Below are 21,368 nucleotides of genomic sequence, written 5' to 3'. Positions count from 1 at the left end.
AATTAGGACAGTGAGGGCGTGATATCACCTATCGATTGATGTGACACTTTCCTTTATATCGCTAATGCCCAAAAAATTTACCCTAAAGCAGCGTCATTTTGACCCCCGAGTCAAATTATGTCACAGCGGGGCCTTCTAACTGGAATTTTCAAGGCGGTGTTGGTGAAGAGCAAGGCGATGCACCCAGGCCACTAAAACACATGCTTCTGGGCCCTTTTTCACCGGGCCCTGAGGATTTTGCTTCCACTACTTCCATCTCTGCACGGCCCTGCCCCTGATCGCCCAAATTGATACAGCAACATAAAAAGCTCATTGCCAGACAGATTGTATATCTCTTCATTGAAGATTCATAGATGGCGTGGGTATGCGGGTTGTGGGGTCCCGCGAATTGGCCAGAAATCTCACTTATAGTAAAAATATCTTTATGCAAACATAAATGTAGTGGGCAACTGTGTGTAGATTTCCAGCCAAAAATGGTCAAATGACTAAGTTCTTTGGCTCTGATCTCGACTCTGATCAAAAAATGTTTAATCGGAGTACCGAGGGTTTCATATTGACGTATCATTTACCATATTAGTACAATCAGTTAAGGAAATTAGTGATTGTGTGTAAAAAGGTAAGTTAATAGGCGCTTCATTAAAACATCTTTTGATTTTCAAGGGTTACGTTATTTGTTTCAGTTTGGGAAGATTGCTTTTGTTGTAGTTGATAAACTGGGGCACTCGATTTACAAGTTGAATTATCAGCGTTACCGCTGTTATGGGTAGATCGTGAGGTTGTGGGGGTTACCGAGGATGATCCGATAGATGTGTCGTGTTTGGAGTGACTTTTGCTTAAAACATTTGCCATTTTGACGTCACTACCAGGATCACTTAAAAGCTGAACTAGATGGTTGATATTGTGTTTGGTCATGATGAGGTTTAGCTAATATTACCATAGTTCCCGATAAACCAAACTCCGAATCATGATTATCTCTGTCCCTGTCTCTAGAAGAACCACCGCCATAACCACTGCGTTTCTTACGACGTTTACCATGGTCGTAATCCGACATTTAAAAAAGTTAATAACACAAAATTATCATTAAAGTATTTTATTACTTTTTATACCAAAGCCCTGTTCTATTATATATTATTTACTTTACAACTTGATCCACTAAAATACATTTCCTTTTTTGAACCAAAACTAACACCAAATGTATATCAAAAATTATCAATCAAAGCTATTTTTATCTGACCCAAAGAATATAGACCCAGACCCAACATAAATATGATAAATATCTAAAAAGATCACCGCGAAGTGTCGCTATAAAAGTTTGCGTTTTCATCGCCATCTACCAGACTATTTACTTATATAAAAAAATTAGCAAATAATTAAATTTTAAAATATTATAAATATATAACTTAATTAGTAAGTTTTTATCCAACTAGTAATTATTGTTCAACCTTATTCACTTTGTTTTACATAATCCGAAACGCTACAAAGGGTCAGTCTTAACACCCGTTTGAAAGGGCCAATCTTAATACCCAACATATGAACTTTTATTTTTAAACAAACCCTTGTACAAATTAAGCCTAAATCTAAAAACAATTAATTATAGTTATCATACTAGTTTACAAGGAATATTTAAAGTAGTAAGATATTCGTATACTGGAGATTGATTATGCGAGAAGTGGACTAGAACTCGGTTGATAGTATGCATGATTAAGATCATACTTCAAGGGGTCATTCCTATAGTTGATCTTCTCGAATTTGTCCATCCAAATTCGAGGCCCCATCAACCACGAGGATGAGCTTCACGATCCTCTCCTGAGCGGGAAGCGGAGATCGATCATTCCTCGATTTATCAGAGAGTATCTTTCTCATTGATGATCGTTCCACTTTCGGTCTAGTATCGATTGTCGGAGGGAGAGGATCGAAGCTGAGTGGCTTTTAATTCAATTCAAAAATCAATACATATCCTGAATGTTTCTGCTCGTTGACTCTTAACTTAAAATTTAATGGTCATTCCGCAATTGTTCACGAATTACTTCAAATTTCTTGCTTTAAATGCGCTTCTTGCTCCTAAGGAAGAATTACATTTGGGAAGAGTCCTAATAGGCCTTTCTATAAAGTCATTACGCTTGCCGAACTTGTTTTAATGTGTCGCCTTCGTCACGAGATACGTGAGAGTTCAGTTCAATTTTGAAGGTTAGATCTTTATAAAAAGGGCGACTCCTCGAATTTTCATAGTGAAACGTCACTTCTACGTCACGAGTGACGCGCTCAATACATCTATACAAGAAGGTCAATGTTACTTTATAGAAAGGCCTATTATAAATTAGGTTACAAAAACTCGAACCCCACTCAATAGACGCTTCAATAAATCATCCACCCAGGAATCGCAAAGAAGTAATATTTCCGAGAGCCAGGACCTGCAAGTGTCTGTTTATATAGTCGTGGTTGAAATAATGGAAACCTTTCCCCTGTAAACAACTAAGCTAACGAAATTTAAAATATACAATTTATAACCTTGTATCGCAGGGTTGGAAAAAAAACCCGTTTTTTTAAAATAAAAACCCAAAACAACTTTTTTTTTGGTTTAAATCAGATTTTTTTCACTGCTTTATTTTACTTTTAATCTATTTTTCGCCTTTGTTTAACCGTGCATATATATTACCAATCAACTAAAAATTAATATGAGTATTATTACAAGCATTACGTAACCAGAGCGAAGTTTAAGTTATAGCTTAATTTTTGATTTTGTATCAATGCACATTGCACGGTGATTAGGAAAATGCCTCGAAAATTTTATAAAAAAGAATAGGAAATTCTTATCGAAAAACCGTAAATAAAATTAAGTTAAATATAGGATGAAGAAGGGTACTATATACGACGGGTTATATGAGAAAAACTAAGGGGTGAATTTGAAGGTATTGAAAATATAGGAAATGTGGTCCCCTTGGGATTAATGTTTTAAAAATGTAATCATTTCGGTAAGGAAATGTACGCACATTTTGGAATAATTTTAAGATAATTAAAAAAACAAATTATTAAAAGACCATTGTTTTTTGTTTAAATCACTTGGTTTAAGCCAGCCAAGCTTGTTGTATCGTCAAAGTGTATATTAAAATTTGTAACTTTACTTCATTAGTTTCATTACAATGAATTGCATCGAGGCCGAATTGGTAAAGCTCTCTTTGTCATGGAAAGCGCGCTACGAAATGAAACGGGTTTTTTCTAACACCTGTATATAAAATTACATACCAAGATTTTCAAACATTTCCTCTTATTGCTAATTATCCCCTTCAATGTTAATGGTTAATACTTTTATTCTACCTTGGAAATCGAACCTAATTACATTCCTTTTTAATCCTACTGGAACTTGTGCCAATACACTCTTTTACGGGCGTATCGACCCCCCCTTTACAATATCCCATGTGGCGGCCGCCACCGCCGTACTACCTCTACCTCCACTATTGAATTTTTTCCCCCTAACGGGTCCCCTCCCCATGTAGTCAAGCTATGGATTCCCCCACGAATATTCTCCGTAAAAGAATCTATAGCTGGGAGGAGTTTTAGCACAATCGATTAGTGCAAAGAATTTTTTCGCTAATATCCATTTTTACTCGTTTCCCTCCCCCCCCCCCCCCCGTTTGATTCCAATTCGCAGTTTATTAGAGAAACAAATTTAGCCACAGGTGATATTCATAACTACCAACTTGATCCCAAGTAGCTCGAAATTGTCCCCCCAGGACAAATGATAAATGCTTAGTGACGCACCTAGCAATCTTGTAAGGTTGTTGGAAGTATATATTTATCTCGCATACTTCAAGAAGATCTTTGTCATTGGGAATTCAACTACAGCGTTACACTCTCTCGAGGGTTGGCTTAGACCACAATCGGTGGTGGTCTTGAGAAGCTAAAAACGAACGTTCGCTATTGGGAAAAGGTTAGTTTTTACCGTAGTTGTCAATATGGAACGGGTCATCGATAGTCTTACCGACGTGATTCAGTTTGTGTACGAAATAATCAAAGTGGTGATCGTTTCTTGCGTACCGTCCAGATTCCGGACAAAGAAGAACGTCAGTGGCGAGATATGTCTCATTACCGGGGCTGGCAGCGGTTTGGGTCGTCTGGTTGCCTTGAAGTTGGCCCGTTTGGGTTGCGAACTCGCCCTAGTCGATATCGACGTCAAAGGAAACCAAGAAACGTTACGACTGATTCAGAAAGACGGCAGCAACGCCGTGGCTAAAGCCTACGAATGCGACGTGTCGAATCGGGACGCCGTGTACCGATTGGCCAAGACGGTGTCCCAAGAAATGGGGGACGTGACTATCCTCATTAACAACGCCGGAATCGGCGTCGGTGGACCATTCCTCGCCGTAGAAGACGACAAGATCTCCAGGACGTTAAACGTGAATTTGATGTCCCAATTTTACACGGTCAAGGCGTTTTTACCGGCTATGATGAAGTCCAACCACGGTCATTTGGTGCATCTGTCCAGTTCCGCGGGTTTGCTGGGCATTCCTAAAATGAGCAGTTACTCAGCCAGCAAGTTCGCCGTTTACGGATTCGCCGAGGCCTTGCAATTGGAACTGTTAGCTGATGGTTATGACGGCGTCAAAAGTACCACCGCCTGTCTGCTTCCGGTCAACACGGGTTTGTTGAAGTACGACGACGACGGACTGCTGCCCATGCTGGACGCGGACTACGTGGCGGAAGAGATCGTAGAAGGGATACTCCTGGACAAGGAGCTCGTCTTTTTGCCTCGGTACATCATTTATCCCTTGCTATTTCTAAGACCCTTTATCAGTCGAAGAGCCATCCTGGTCGGGATGAAACTAATGGCCGGGGATGGCTTGATGAAAGGAGCCACTTTCAGAAAATTCGGAAATTGATATATCGACAATGCTAGAATGCATTTAGGTACCTAAGAATACTTGTCAATTTCTTCAACGTCTGCTGCCATCAATGTATTAATTTCAACAATGAATATCAAACTCTATCATTTCACTTTCTACCAGCTGAGGCGGGGATTGCCGGTGCCTTTTTGAGTTTTAACTAATCACTTAAGATCATCAGGAGACAAGCATTTGTCGTCGATTCACAATTTCACAAAGCGTTTCCTGGTTCGCGCCTTTTAACTGGGCAAGAAAATACTTGTAATTCTTAAAATAATACCTCAACAACAACCAAATCAGTTGATACTCATAACTTAAGGTAGTTATACTGTTAACATTTTCATTTATTTTCGTTCAATCAAAAAGATACGTATCCAAATTTACGAAATACATTTCGAGCTAAGCCTTGGCAATGAAACTAAACAAGTTTTGAAACGTAGCCTATTAAAACAGTTTTTTAGCGTGACGAACATTGAGTTGGGAATATTAATCTAGAGATCCAATCAAATCTGCTCCGCGCGAAACAAGTTTTTGAAAATTACGAATGTGCCGTCTCCTCTAAAATGACGAGAAAACGTTATCATATGACCCGTGGCGCCATCCATTATTTTTGAAAATAAAATATTTTTGCCGCGTCTTATTTGAACGAACCATTGAGAGATAGATGGCGCCACGGATATAATGATAAAGTTTTCTCGTCATTTGGGAGCAGACGGCAGTATTCTTATTTTTTAAAAACTTGTTTCGCGAAATACTGAAATCCGACGTTTTGATTGGACCTCTAGATTAATATTCCCAACTCAATGGTGACGAACGTCATAATACCGAAGCCCATCCCATTCTAATGAGTGATGGCAAACTACCTAATGCAGTTCGATATTCATGGTGGAAATGAATACATTTGGCGATCGTCTGTGTTCACGAGTGCTACGAACAATCGAAAGTAGACCAACTTTCGCTACAAAGTACGCGAGGGTGCAGTACCAAACCAATATGCATTCTTGAGAGTGGTAAATGTTAATATTTCTATATACCAGAAATACTTGTTAAATGAATTTATATCTGTCTATACCTAATGGCTGATAGCATAAGTACTATAAGAATAATAAGTATGATTCTTCCTAATGCTAATTTTCTTAAGGAACCTTTGTCCGACCCTCTAGCAAATCGAGTAGTATATTTCACCTTGGCAATATTTAGACGCTATGGGGACTAAACCTTGATTTGCACAATAGCTCAGATAATTTTTGCTGATTGTCATACAATTTTATTAGTGTTATGTTACTTTTGCTGATAGTGATACTTCGGTGTTTTATAGTTCAAAATTAATTTGAAGTTTCAAATCGCATTTTCTAAAACATATTTTACAACCAATTGCAGCAAATATCTAACATTTGAAAAAAAGAGTTTTCAATAGTTGATTTTATAAAATAAAAAGTGGTCTTGCCCAGCTTGTTAAAATGTTGCTCTTACGTCACAAGACACAGCTTTATTAGTATATTTTGAGCACGAGCGATTTGCGCGCGCGCTAAAAAAAACTATATTCCTCGCGACTGTAGCGCGCGCTAGTAGGCTTGTGAAAGTAAGAGACTGTGACGTAAGAGCAACATTTCAACAAGAAAGCCACGTTAGTTTATAAAAAGAACTATTATTCTTGATTATTATCCTAATCGTTATTAAATGTATTATATGTGAATAACCAATATCTCTGTTTTAAAGTCATTTTCTTAAGTATCATGAGATATACAAATTATTTTTCTGAGGAACTTTAAATTTTTCATGTCGATGTTACGTTTGTTAAGAGTTATTTCGAGGTTTTTGAAAAGTATTATGTGGCATTGAGGATAAATCAACTTTTTTTACAAATTCGCTTTTTTAAGAAATAAAAAAGTACATATTTTTACCGATATCGAAAAATATCATTTTTTTTTCATATAATCTTTTCATTGTTATTTACTTCGGGTTCGTACGGAACCTGGATATCCTTGATAACCTGGATGGTCGTGGATCGTCTTGACATTGTTTGAAACCCTTTTAAGAATAAGTTCCAACATATATTTATATGGTTTTGAATTTCATTTTTCAATAAGTCAATGGATTCACTAGATTATACACACTATTGAAGCGTAATAATACAGTTTACAGGTAATTAGAAATTAAATAATTTTTATTCGACAATTTAGTTTCCCTTACTTAACTAGATGCTTTTGTGTTGCGTTCCTTATTGCAAATCTAAAAAATGATGAAACTCTGCGAGAAACATGGCTGAAAATCATATCACGTGATAATTACAAAATAAATGACACATCAGCATCAAGTGTAGTATGCAGTTTACACTTTAGTGACACAGATTATCGTAAAAGTACAGAATTCATCATTAAATGACAATTTAATTGATTCAAAGAACCTGTAAACAATTTGGATATAAATACACTGGCGTCTCTAGGCCCTTGGCGGTGGGATATAGTGACCTGAAATTAAAAATTAGCCTACCCTAAAAATCTCATAGTAGTCCCTCAAATATGTAAATAATGTTTAGTCATTTTCTTGCCTCTTAAAAATCAAGTAACCAAATTGAAACAAATAATATTAGATTTATTGATTAAATGAATCAAATTTCGAATTAGGATTTTCTATTATCCACTCCTTGATTTAATTTAACTATTAGACGGAGATGGTTTAAAATACCCAAAGCAGATGTTTGTCATGATTATCTCAATTGTTTTGACCTTCATAGAGGGAGCGGTTCCATATTTACGAGAAACTCCTGGAATTTGTAACAAAATTCAATATTACCTATTGCCGAAACTTTCTACTTTTTACGGTGTGATTTCCATGACACTCATGCTTCAACTTCTGCAAAATGTATCTGTGACAATAATTTCAGCTTGTTACGAGAAACTTAAAAAACTTACTTAGTTTCTCAAAATGTGAAACGTTCAATAAAACATTTACGGCAGTCATTCCTGGAAAAATGTAAATAATAACTTTGTTTAAACTTCTCCATATTATGGATTGTAAATATTTAAATAATAACTTACTTTCAATTTCTCAGTTATTAAAATATTTACTATTGGCTAAGCTACAAGCGTAAATTGTGATTATCCAAGCAGTCTCTTTTCATCGACGTGTTGTCAACTGTAAACCGGGTTTTCATGGACGCTTCTAGCTTGAAAAAGAAAGCGCTTCGCGTTTTCATGATGCAAGATATTTCTAGCGTGCTGCATGAGCTGGCGGCTGCCGCGTTTATTTTTTTGCCAAAATAAATATGGCGGTTCCGAAGAAAAAATGGTAATTATGTTATTACTTAAACTTTTAGTAATTATCAAAGCCAAAAATAATTAAAGAAGGTGTAAAAACCATCAATGCTTAAATTTATTTCAAATTCAAAATCCTCCCTTTCACTAATTGGTAATCGACGTTCCATAGCAGCGATGTATTCTCCAAATTTTGAACAATCATCTTGCCTTCAATTTGTTGTTGCTTTTTCGTTAATTTGGTTGTGGTTGAACTCATTGTTATTTGTTTAGAACAGCGTACAATAGTGTGATAACAACAACACTACCACATACTATATACCCATTGGCTGACTGAAGTCACATGGACTGACGTCACGGGCGATATTTTCGCTTGGGCGTAAGAAGCGTGTTCCAATCTGTTTTCACAAGCGCACACTCCAAGCGCAAAATACAAGCGTTCTTCAAAACAGAAGCGATTGCAGCGTGAGCGCAAACTTTAAATTATTTCTAGCTCAAGCAAAATTTTTTCAAGCTACAAGCGTCCATGAAAACCCGGCTTTAAAACAGCTGACTCAGTAGCGATAAATTTTTTCTAGGAACCTTGAGTAGCGAGAGCCGCTGACATCTTGGATTTTAAAATATTATTTTCGGCGGGAAAAACCAAAGTAAAAATTTTTAAAAAGTGATTATAACGTATAAAAAGAGTTGATTTGCCTTTCTTTTCCTTGAAATGCCGATTAATTCTCAATCTTTTTCATAATGAATCAAAAACCAACATATCTCCGTAGGATTCAATGTTAAAGAGGGGTCAGATTATAGCGCCACAGCCTACGTAGCGGCCACAAATGGAATTCACTATTTTTACACTTTCATTTTTATTCTAATATAATTATTACTGAATAATCTAAAGCCTATTAAAATTCCAAAAGCCTCACTTCTATTAAAAACAGCGGAGCAGACGACGGAATGCGGGTCATGTGACATTTTTACCAGGGACGTCATTTGGGTAGGGCAAGGGGGGGCATTGCCCCCCCCCCCCTGGATTTCTATGATCTTAAAATATTCATGCATATCTTGGGAAATTTTTGGTTCTCGCTATTATCCTGAAAATCAATAGCAAATATGCAATAACTATTTCGATTAAAAATCCCAAAAATATGAAATTTGATGGGTTTTTGTCCTTTTAAAAAACTGGTTTTCCGGAGCTCTATAGTTCTGCCCCCTCCTGTAAAATCCTGAAATGACGTTCCTGATTTTTACGCGCGTGTTTTGTGTTTGGATAGAAATATTTCGCGATTCTCTCGGTAGGAGCGCTGACGGGCGATGCAAATTGTGGAACAGGGGATTTTGCTTAGGTTTGATGTAGAAGAGTCAATGATATTGATATGTCAATCGATAGGAAAAATCATTTTCTCGGTAGCCCATTAGGAAGGATTACGAACGGGCGTCCAGAAGTGGTCCATTTGTAAATCAATGTGTTAGGCAATCAACCTTAATAAAAATCCGAGTAACTTCATTATCTGATCAATAGATGGCCTTAATTGTCTTCCGTTTATTAAAGGTGCGATTCAGGGCCGTCTTTACATAATTGGAGGCCCCTGGGCAAAGCTAGGGTGAGACTCCTAATAACCCCACCCAAGTTTCTAACCTCCAGCGCGAAGTACATCGTCACTCTAATCTACAACTATCGGTTCAAATAGTTTCACTTGTCCTACAAAAGGTTACTAAAGAAGAAACTTATTCTGAATTTAACAAGTTGGCAAGCCAAAATATACCTCTCCTCGGAAGAGTTTTTAATTTTCAGTGAAGCGTAACTACGGTTACATGGAGCTCGGAGCGTCGACGTAACGAAACGTTGACGTTTATTTTTCTCATGTAACCGCACGAACGTCGACGTTCGAAGAGATACGTCGACTTAACGAAAACTACCTCGAACCGTCGATTTAACGCCTTACGTCGACGTTCGGCGCTGCATGTAACCTCTTTACGACGACGTTTCCTTGGCCAGTAGGGGTTTTCCTACCGCATATCCGACTGTTCCGAAATAAATTCGTTTTAATTTGAGTTTTTTTATATTTATTTATATGTATTTACTATTTATATTTATTTTTATATTTATATAATAATTATATAAATATTATTTTATATACTTAATTTTATTTCCTATTAATTTATAAATAATTTCAAATATTTCGAAACAATTTACTAACTACAAATTGCAATTTATAATTTATGAAACTTTTTAAATTATACTGAAAATATAATGAACATAATTTATAATTAATTTATATAATAAATTAATCAACGTATGAAAGATGTCATTTTATATATTATTATTATATGAAATACTTGATATATTTATATTTAAAAATGTATTATTTTATAATTGAATAGCAATAGAAACTTACCTAAAATTATATACTACTAAAACGCAAGTAAAGCATATTTTAAGGATCGCCAAAATACCCTGTTTTGGAGGGAAAAATCCGAAGTATTTTTTGAAACGACGATCATGTAACCGCTCCCCTTTTCGGAACGTCAATGTTCTTCGAAAGTCGACGTTCCATTAGGTCGACGTTCAGAGCCCCATGTAGCCGTAGTCCGTGGTTCTGCGGTAGAACGCTCACCTATCGTTCATGAGGGCTCGGGTTCGAATCCCGGCCGATTAAAAAATTATACTACACCCAATGACAAAAAGAGGGCGCTTTTGGAAAAACCTTTTCCCTGATTCTAAGAAACTGCGTACGCAGTGATTACCCTTTGCCTCGAAAATGCGAACGCGTTCGCAGGCCTGACAGACAGACCAACCCACCCACAGACAGACACGGTGGTTGTATAACCAAAAGTCTTTATTCGTTTTAGATTTACCCTGTCTATACACGCGACTAAATACAAAGTTTAGGACTTTCGAGAAATGTTAAAAACATTTTTTGCGATTAAAATTTCTTTTGCATTTCAAAAATTTTAAAAATGGGGCCCTCCAGAATCTTGGGGCCCTAGCCTAGGGCAGTGCCCTTTTCGCCCAATGGGAAAGACAGCACTGGTGCGATTTCCAAGTAAGAGCACTCAAGCTCGCGCGAAGAATCATGTTAGTTTGCGTAGAAAAATTATCAAATCGTTAGTCCTTCGTTGTAAAATCTTTTCAAACAGGTTTTCCATGATCTTTTCAATGTAAAAACATACTTTATTACGAATAACGGTGTTACTTTAAATTCAATTTTTAAGTGGGAAAATATTTTTATGAGAATACAATTTTTTTTACAAGCCCTTTCAACTTAACTTTTACTTCGTATTAGCGGCAGACAATAAATTTCACCTCACTCTAATCTAATAATATTTCTGGGTGATAAAATAATAACACTTTTTGGTTGATAGACAGATTGTTTGAAATGGTTTCTAATGCGCTGATTAATTCTTTGTCGTAAAGTGAAATCTTAGTCTGCTAATTATGTTAAAAATAAGGGTGATTGCTATAAAGACTGTTAGGTCTTTATAATGAGCTTATTAAGTTAATTATTCGTTTCTTAAGAGATTTAAAGGTCATTAAGGGTGTCGAATTTTCCGTATTTTTAATTGGGGTGGTTCCGCTTCGAAAATGTTGAATCTTACGCTCGTATTTTTTAAGCGTTTATTATTTTAATTGTTCAGATTTTACTTTGATACAGAAAAATGTACTTAACATTTATGTATTTTGTCGTTTGGAATTTTTATTTTTACCAACGTCGAACTATAAGTTCAGTATTGTTTGACGTAGAATGGAATGCTACGCGACAAAACACTTAAATTTTTCCTTGGGCAGTTTCACTGTTTAATTCTGAAAATCAATAATTAATTATAAACAGTTATGTCTCAAGGCCCAACAACATCTTATTCGAATTATCAAATTTTAGATTTTTTTCTTTTAGAAAAAATTGTCTAGTAATCTTTCTAAAACGTAAACTATATACTAGCTATTAACGTTTAACATAGAAGACAATTTAAAATACAAATTTCAATTGAAGTTTGTGATTTTTTTCTTCAAAACATCTAATTAGGACCACGAAAAAATTTACTCAGTATATTTTTTAATATATTTTAATTTAATATTTTTATATATTTATTTTTAGTATATTTTTCAACGTTAAATATTAAAATATAATATCATATTAATGATTGTACATTACTTATTAAAATATAATATTCTATTAATGATTGTACATTACATATTAAAATATAATATCATATTAATGATTGTAAATTATATATTAAAATATATCATATTATATATCATAATTATATATTAAAATATTATATGTTATATCATCCGGAACTATCTTCCAAGGACCTCAAAGAATGCCTAGAGTCTGAAAATTCCCTACTAACCGTCGAATGCGTTCGCCTGAAAACCCGCTACCCCTCTTATTCCTCTTTCTACGTATCAGCCGAGGAATCGGAGTTCAACACCCTCATGGACGTCACCACATGGCCGAACGATTGCCTACTTAACCAATTTATTGGGCCGTTATACAAGGATAGAAAACACGAGTCCGAGTCCGTGGCTTCCATCTCCAATGACATCACGCCCACACCAACAGAATTTGACACTCTGAGTAAAATTTCGTCCATGACCTCAAGCCCAACCCAGTTGAAGATTTCTAAAACCGGTCCCAGCACTAGTAATGACGACCAATAATTCGAATAATAATCCCGAAATTTTTTATCAAAATGTTCGCGGTCTCCGCACAAAATTAAACGAACTTTATACAAATATACTACTCAACGAATTCGATATCATATGTTTAACTGAGATCTGGCTCACAGACACCCATTTTACTACGGACTTTATACCTTCTTCCTACACTGTACACCACTCGGATAGACTGTCACCGATAAACGAGCCGGCTCTTGGAGGTGGAGCACTTATTGCTTTAAAAAAAAAATTCACTATCCTTCGTCGAACTGACCTAGAAATAATAAATGAAAGTGTTTTCGTACAGGTGAAAACCACGAACAATACTACCCTTATAATTGGCAACCTCTACTTATCGCCACGACTCAAACCTGACGAGGTTAAACTTAACCTTACGGCCCTTTCCTCAAAACTCTCCACCATAACTGACGAATTAATATTAGTTGGCGACTTCAATGTCCCTGGCATCAACTGGTCAATCACTTCTAACTTGGACTGCCATCCAAATATTCGCACCAAGGCACAAGCAGTGCTAGATTTCTGTGCGGGGTGTAACTTATCGCAACTAAACGCCATTCGCAACGCTAAAGGCAATATTCTAGATCTTGTACTGGTAAACAACTCTTTAGTTACCACCGAGGAAGCCAATACGTATCTAGTACCGATTGACACTGCCCATCCTCCACTATTGATTACCTATCATAGCAACATCCCCAACTCTGGCTCTCAACCGAAAAAGACCTATAAATTTCGGCGAGGCGACTATCTCAGCCTATATAAGGAACTTAACTCGTTGGATTGGTCACCGATCTACAACTCAAGAGATGTGAATGAGTGTGTTGATTACCTCACACTCCAAGTCCAGAAGGCAATGTCAACTCACATTCCCAAAACGAGGGGAAGAGCTACCACTAAGTTTCCACACTGGTTTACAGATGAACTAATAAAAGCCCTAAAAAAGAAAGACTATTACCACCGCAAATCCAAGCGATTAGGCAGGTCGGAGGACCAAGTGGAGTACGAAAAACTCCGAAAGGACGTAAAACAACTGTTACAACACGCTAAAACCCACCATGCTAACTCGACCTATGAGAAATCCTTAAAGAATCCAAAGCACATCTGGACATTCGTCAACAAAAGACTGAAAAATCAAACACCTCAAATCGCTCTTCAAATCAATTCAAAGATCACGACCGACCCCGCTGCCCTAGCGAGAGAATTTTCGGAAAATTTTAAAAACATTGCATCAGACACCATCACGAATACTACTAATTATCAATTTCCTAATAGCATAGTCCCAGCTAACACTCTATCACATGTGCATATAACCGAAGCTCACATAAAAACAGCTATTAAAAAGCTCAAGTTAACCAATTCGACTGGGGTGGACGATATCCCACTATTTATATTAAAGGGCTGCTCTGATATCTTCACCCCGATCCTTTGCCACATCTTTAACATGTCCCTGGAAACGGGTACGTTCCCGTCTCTTTGGAAGATTGTGGCGGTGTCACCGATTTTTAAGAACGGTTTCGCGGGAGATGTCAAGAACTATAGACCCATATCCTTGCTCTGCTGCTTCGCAAAGATCTTTGACTCGGTCATGCATTCGATACTCTATAATTGGTTTAAACCCAACTTTTCTGCAGTCACGATCTGTCGAAACGAATCATGTCACGTTCTTGAACGATGTGTTTCCGCCCGTTCTTAACCAAGGCCAAGTAGACGTGCTGTCAATCGACTTGTCGAAGGCTTTTGATAGAGTTTCACACCCGCTCCTATTGCACAAATTAAATTGGTATGGGTTAGTCGGCAAAGCTTCTCTGTGGGTAGAGGGTTATCTGAAGAATCGCATCAACATCATCAAATGCAATGGTCACCTCACCGACATTTCCTTTCCCACTACCTGTGGTGTACCTCAGGGAAGCTCCCTAGGCCCTTTATTATATAATATTTACGCGAACGACCTACCGTACGTTGCCCAACACTCTAAAATCAAACAATTTGCGGATGATAATAAATTATACAAAAATATCAAAACCCGTACAGATTGCGAAAATTTACAAAGCGACATTACTGCAGTATCAACCTGGTGTGCCAAAAATAACTTGTTGATCAATGAAACCAAAAGCCAACTAGTGACATTCACGAGGAAGACTACAAAATGTTTGTTCAATTACGCTATCAACGGCAAGATTATACCGCGTACCGATACCCTGAAAGATCTGGGGATAATATTGGACGCCGGACTCTACTTTCTCGAACACGTAGTGAATGTGGCTGGGCGTGCCAAACGCACGCTATTTGCCACCCTCCGTCTAGCAAAGCAACTAAATTCCATGACTTGTTTCAAAACTCTATACATAAGTCTCGTGAGATCGAAAATAACGTACGACATGCTTTCTTGGGGAGGCTGCGCTTGTTATTTAATTCAGAAAATCGAAAATATCCAAAATAAATTCTTAGAGCTTGCGCATACCCATTTCTTATATCGCCTGCCATATGACCGCGAGTTCCTACTACACCACTTAGGCCTGGAAACCATACGACTGTACGCGTCCAAACGTGAACTATTGTTTTTAAAAAAGATTCTATTTAAACCGAATCTAAAATTTGGACCTCTAAATTTAACCCATGTTCTTTTAATGTACGTAAAACACAAATATTTATCGACCAATGTATTATAACTCTTGTATATTTAACCAATATTCTGTAACTTTGATGTATGTAAACCTCAAAGATTTCGACCAATGTACTTAAACTCCTAAAAAACTTAAACTATGCTCTTTCAATATATGTAATTGCCCGTGCAGGTCCTAGAAGGTACCTATGTACTGTTGACGTGCACGTTAAATAAAACATTTCATTTCATTTCATTTCATTTCATATTATATATCGTACATTATATATTAAAATATTATATGTTATATCATATTATATATCGTACATTATATATTAAAATATTATATGTTATATCATATTATATATCGTACATTATATATTAAAATATTATTTGTTATATCATATTATATATCGTACATTATATATTAAAATTTTATCTGTTATATCATATTATATATCGTACATTATATATTAAAATATTATTTGTTATATCATATTATATATCGTACATTATATATTAAAATTTTATCTGTTATATCATATTATATATCGTACATTATATATTAAAATATTATCTGTTTTATCATATTATATATCGTACATTATATATTAAAATATTATCTGTTTTATCATATTATATATTAAAATATTATCTGTTTTATCATATTATATATTAAAATATTATCTGTTATATCATATTATATATCGTACATTATATATTAAAATATTATCTGTTATATCATATTATATATCGTACATTATATATTAAAATATTATCTGTTATATCATATTATATATCGTACATTATATATTAAAATATTATCTGTTATATCATATTATATATCGTACATTATATATTAAAATATTATCTGTTATATCATTTTTAACATATTTATAGTTAATAGATCTTTAATTTCCATACGATCAGTATCAATAAATTATTTTATATAAATATGTTATTGAAACTGATCGTATGGAAATTAAAGATCTTCAACTATTTAAGTTCAAGTTGTCTAAAATTCTGTGAAACGGGAGAACCGGGTGCCAAGAAAAAACCCTCTGTATTTCGACAATAAATTAATTCAATAACCCATTTTCGATGCAGGACTGAGAGAAAGTTGACCCATTGAATGTCTGCCTTTCCCTCTGTCCACCCACCCGCGAATTCGTAGAAAATACAAGTATTTTTTTACTCGAGTCATGTTAATCATAGGCTTATATGACAGCCTTGTTTAAGGCGGGGTTTTATAGACGGGGGAGGGATAGCAATATCGCTAGAAGTCCAAGTATACGTTCGCCCAGTTACAATTTGGGGCCAAATTCTATAGAAGAACCTCAAATGTCGAAATGTGTGTCTAGAAACCTGTTCCGCGTACTGCGTAATATTATTTTACGTTGTTTTTTCAAACCTTTTTCAAACTCGGAACTTTCTCCAAAGTAAGAAAATTTAATTTTTGCGGTTTTTGTCGTCGGGAATCGTCTCCGACACGTTCTAACATCGACTACGAAAGTAATCATGGCCAAAGATATTTCCAAGATAGTCCATCACTTGGTTTTAGTCGCGTACTATCTTCTAGAAACAATTTTCTGGGCCCTGATTCCGTTATCGTGGCGATCCAAAAAAGACGTGAGTAAGGAATTAGTGCTCATTACTGGCGGTGGTAACGGCTTGGGACGACGATTAGCCATCGAATTTGCCAAGTTAGGAGCCAAGATAGTCACCTTGGACATTAACGAAAAGGGCAACGAAGAAACCGTGCGTCAAGTGAAGGCAGTCGGAGGCGAAGCTCACGCCTTTGTTTGCGACGTGTCAGACCGACGTCAAGTCTACGCTACCGCCCAGAAGGTGAAGAACCGAGTCGGTTCCGTCACCATATTGATTAACAACGCCGGGCTGGTCATAGGCAAGACCCTGATGGAACTGGACGACGACGACATTCAGAAAGTCTTTGAAATAAATGCAGTGGCGAATTTCTGGACGGCTAAAGCGTTTCTACCGGATATGATGGAAACTAACCACGGACACGTCATCAATATGTCCAGTATCAGCGGGTTGTACGGCGTCGATCTGTTCCCGGAGTATTCTTCGTCCAAACACGCCTTGAACGGTTTCGACGAGTGCCTCAAGTTGGAATTGATCCGAAGAGGTTTGAACGGAATTAAGACCACTCTGGTCTGTCCCTACCTCATTCGTGGCGGATTCTTCGACGGTATCTACGACGGAGTAGTGGATATCTTGGATACGGATTACGCTATCGGCGAAATCATGTTGGCAATCTTAACTGATACCGAGGTGATCTACTTGCCCAAATTCCTCTACGTCATGGCCCTGTTACGGCCAGTCGTCTCCAGGAAGATGTTGTTCCATTTCCAAAACTTCATGTCCGATCGTAGTATGATCAATAATGTTGTTATCCGGAAGTTTAAGTCCGACGAAGAAGTTATAATTACCAAAAAGGTTAGTGAGGGCTTCTGAATATCGGACAAGAAATAGGCTTCACTGTATCTGTAAAGACGTGAGTCTCTGAACTGAACTGAACTGAACTGAACTGACCGAAAATACATTTTTTAATCAAGAATGAATTCGGCACTACGTCAAAAAGCTAAGAACTCTCAAAGTTCTTCAATGTGAGAATCATAATTTCTCAAACTCTGGACAGTTGTTCTCAATTTGCGTGACGTAGGTCTTCTTGTTTGGCTCCAAGCATTCTCACTTGGTAAAAATTAAAAATCAAAATGGTGGCTAGGGTTCGAGTTAACTGTGGTTGTCACAGAAAACATATTTCGGATAATATTTAAAGATATAGTTAAGTTTAAGATATACAATAATGGCATATATCGTTAAAATAATATTTATTAAATGTATTTAGTATCAAAAGCTCACTGTTAGCCGCAGCGTTGCCAGTTCCTGTAACTCAAATTATCGTACCAGAGCCAAAAAATTATCGATCTCAGAAACAAATTCCTGTAGACTGGCGATAAATTATTATTTTGTGCGAAATACTGACGTTTAATTTGTGAAATCAAATTTTTAATAACACTTAAAGTTCAACCGATTGAAAACTTATGTTTAAAAATCGCGGTTTTAACTGGATGTCAACTAATTAAAAAAATTATCGTATATTATCGTACGCGTAAGCTGAATTATCTAAAAATGCGTACTATATAGTACGCCATTGAAAATATCGTACGTACCAAAAATGTCCTTGAAATTATCGACGTGTACGATAATTATCGTATGTCTGGCAACACTGGTTAGCCGCCATCTTGATAACTTTTTAACATGACTACCTTTTAGAGAATTCTTACAGGAAGAAAATTTACCCCGAAGAATTCTTAGCTTCTTTCTAAAACAACTCGTCGTGTACTTCGACGTAGCGATAGTTCGTCTGCTTTCGATTTTGGTGTGCACTCTTCTCGACAAGGGTTCATTTAAATGATGCGATGGTTTGTTTATTTGCTTCTTATTCACGAAAAATCGCTCTTTCTTATATTCTGGTATTTAAAATTCTTTAAATTAGCTAAAAAAAAGTAAATTACATTCCCAATTTGTTGAACTTTGTAGTACGCCATATTTTTTGTGGGTCTTGACTTTTGGAAGTTGAAACCTTTTTGTTGTCTAGGTAACGGGGTCCAGATAGGAGAGAGCCTAGTGGCCAAAATTTGTCGAACTAAAAAGCCAGAAATTAATTAAAGACCTTTTCCGTGCACGAGCCTTTATAACAAAGAGGGCAACGCCTTAGGTACTTGAATGCATTCTTGATTTACTAGCCATTGTTAAGATTTTATTATTATTGCCAAAATACATCTCTTCACAGTTTAGAATTTACATCTTCTTTCAGATAAAAACCAATATCAGGTAACTTACAGGGTTTATTATATACTTTTAATTGCTAAAATGTTCTTATTTATTTCCTATGTTTTTGACTCTGGCAGTCAAATTCAGTTTTTTTTAACTACAATAATGTAAACGTTCCTTGTAAATTTAATACTCAATAAAATATCGAACTTTTTATAAAATGATATGAAATAGTGAAATAATGTAATAAATTTTTACGGTAGCCCAATCTCTAAATCTATGAATTTAATGACCACAGAATCCCTTTTCTTTAATTGAAGCAAAGCTTTCAGGTCACCATTTCAAAAGCGGTAAGTTTGTTTGACAAGGTAAATTATAGCCGATTTGAATGAAATTTTGAACATAATCAAAACTAGTCTGGTACTAGGTCAGGATGAAACCCGAATTTTGAAATCCAACCTCTGACCAGAGATATTCGAGGTAACAGGTTACAATAGCCGCATTCACACTAGACACTTTGGAAACGTCTCGAAAGATCAAATTGAACATTTTCGGTGTCAATTGTATTAATACATTCAATCCCGAAATTGTACAATTTGATCTTTCGAAAGTGATTTAAAACTTTTCCAAAGTGTCTAATGAATAAGCTAATAAAAGTAAGTATTACTAGACAACAGAACTGTTTTATTTTCAATTCTTCGCAAAACGTCTGATTAGTGATTACCCTACCACCAAGGGCTCTACAACCAGTGGCGTAGCTTGGGGGTGGTCCGCCCCGGGTGCCACCCGTTTGGGTGTGACGCCCGACCGTGAAAAAAATAAAAACTTACACAAATTAGAGACTAGTAAGTAGGACACCATGATATCCGCCCCGGGTGTCCCCCATGCTAGCTACGCCACTGTCTACAACTTATAGAGGACCGCAGTCCTTCTCTCTGTCTCTAGAACTTGACCTTTCAAATTTTTGGCGCACTTTCCGTGATTTCAGCTTCTTGGTTTGGAGAATTCCCCCAAACATTCTTCTCGACATTAATACCCTGATTTGAAATTTAAAATATAGTTAATACATCGAGGGGATGGTGTGTACATAAATGTCCGTGACATCTTGTTTTATGTGCTCTATCAGACTATCTCTGGTACGAAATAGATTAAAGATTAACTTAATATTGTTTCTAACATAATTATTTATTTATTTGAAAAAAAAAACAATATCCGCAAAGCCAAGAAGCTGACTTGTGTGCGGAAAAACAGAATATAAAAGTAAAATATGATAGAAAATAATAAAATATTTGTGCAAATTAGTTTTATCAAGTGGTAACGCGAATTTGCGCAACGGTAGGACTATTCTGCTACAATTCGACCGAAAAAGCCGCACTTCTCCGGGTTTAGGATTCGGTTTTATCCGTTTCAGCATCTGTCAGAACAGCATGCAGTGTTACCTCTTCAACCGTGCTCAAGGAGTTGTAGGGGGTGAGCTGAGTAGTATGCCTTTTTTTCCCCCATTTTCCTACGATGAGTTAGAAGAGCGCCAGAGAGCTTCAAATTGTGGCCATGGATTAAACACTGAAGGATGTTCCACGGGCGAAAAAACACACAAATGCCCTGTCACGTCGCCACCTAGCGGCGCGAGTCCGAAAAACCCGAAATTTATTTTTATCTCCGCTCTATCCGGGCAAACAAACCCACGTGCTTTTAAATAAATAATGGTAACGAAAAAATAGCAGACGAATTCTAAAAATCACGGTATAAAAGTTCCAAAAAATATCAGATGGCGCTACAAACTCATATCCGGTGCCCCTGGATAGAAGAAAAACAAAAAAATAACACCTAGCTAACGAGGACTTTGCCTTAGGAAGCTAGCCCGTGGAACATCCTTTAGCGTTTAATCCATGGTGTGGCCTACTAGCCCCTGGAAGTAGACTGCAACAAGCGCCAAACCAAGCAGCAGGGTTCGTGTGATAGGTAGAAAAGGACTTTGTAAACAAATCGAGGTAACCAGCGTAGAAAAAGAAACTTAAACAGTATTTAAAGTTAGAGGTCGGCGGAACGAATAAATTAACCGGCAAAATTTCGATTAACCATAAAAAGTTGGGTTAATTGTTTTTTATGAACATATTTTACGATTAAACAACGATTTAACATGCAAAAATAATCGGTTT

At 36.4% G+C, this 21,368-nt stretch overlaps 1 protein-coding gene, 1 non-coding gene and 2 pseudogenes across 2 annotated transcripts; all 4 read left to right on the top strand.

The window, feature by feature from the left end:
- Positions 1–1,703: 1,703 nt before the first annotated feature.
- Positions 1,704–1,927, top strand: LOC149966283 (small nucleolar RNA U3). Its single transcript, XR_016474170.1, has one exon. It is a non-coding gene; the product is annotated as a small nucleolar RNA U3 (small nucleolar RNA).
- Positions 1,928–3,784: 1,857 nt separating this feature from the next.
- On the top strand, positions 3,785–5,162 carry LOC149966282 (short-chain dehydrogenase/reductase family 16C member 6 pseudogene; annotated as a pseudogene).
- Positions 5,163–12,777: 7,615 nt separating this feature from the next.
- Positions 12,778–14,499, top strand: LOC149966281 (uncharacterized). Its single transcript, XM_090167519.1, has one exon. It carries the CDS (start codon positions 12,778–12,780, stop codon positions 14,497–14,499), a length of 1,722 nt encoding a protein of 573 aa, XP_090023645.1.
- A 2,427-nt stretch (positions 14,500–16,926) lies between these two features.
- On the top strand, positions 16,927–17,886 carry LOC149966280 (short-chain dehydrogenase/reductase family 16C member 6 pseudogene; annotated as a pseudogene).
- The last annotated feature ends 3,482 nt before the right edge of the window (positions 17,887–21,368 follow it).

This window comes from Leiobunum rupestre, chromosome 1, assembly GCF_980474605.1.
Source record: "Leiobunum rupestre chromosome 1, qqLeiRupe1.1.hap1, whole genome shotgun sequence".
NCBI lineage: Eukaryota > Metazoa > Arthropoda > Arachnida > Opiliones > Sclerosomatidae > Leiobunum > Leiobunum rupestre.
The sequence above is the reverse complement of the archived record's forward strand: the minus strand, read 5'-3'. Positions and strand labels throughout refer to the sequence as shown.

Coding starts and splice junctions, on each gene's coding strand:
- LOC149966281 (XM_090167519.1), top strand. CDS start 12,778: ATGACGACCAATAATTCGAATAATAATCCCGAAATTTTTTATCAAAAT.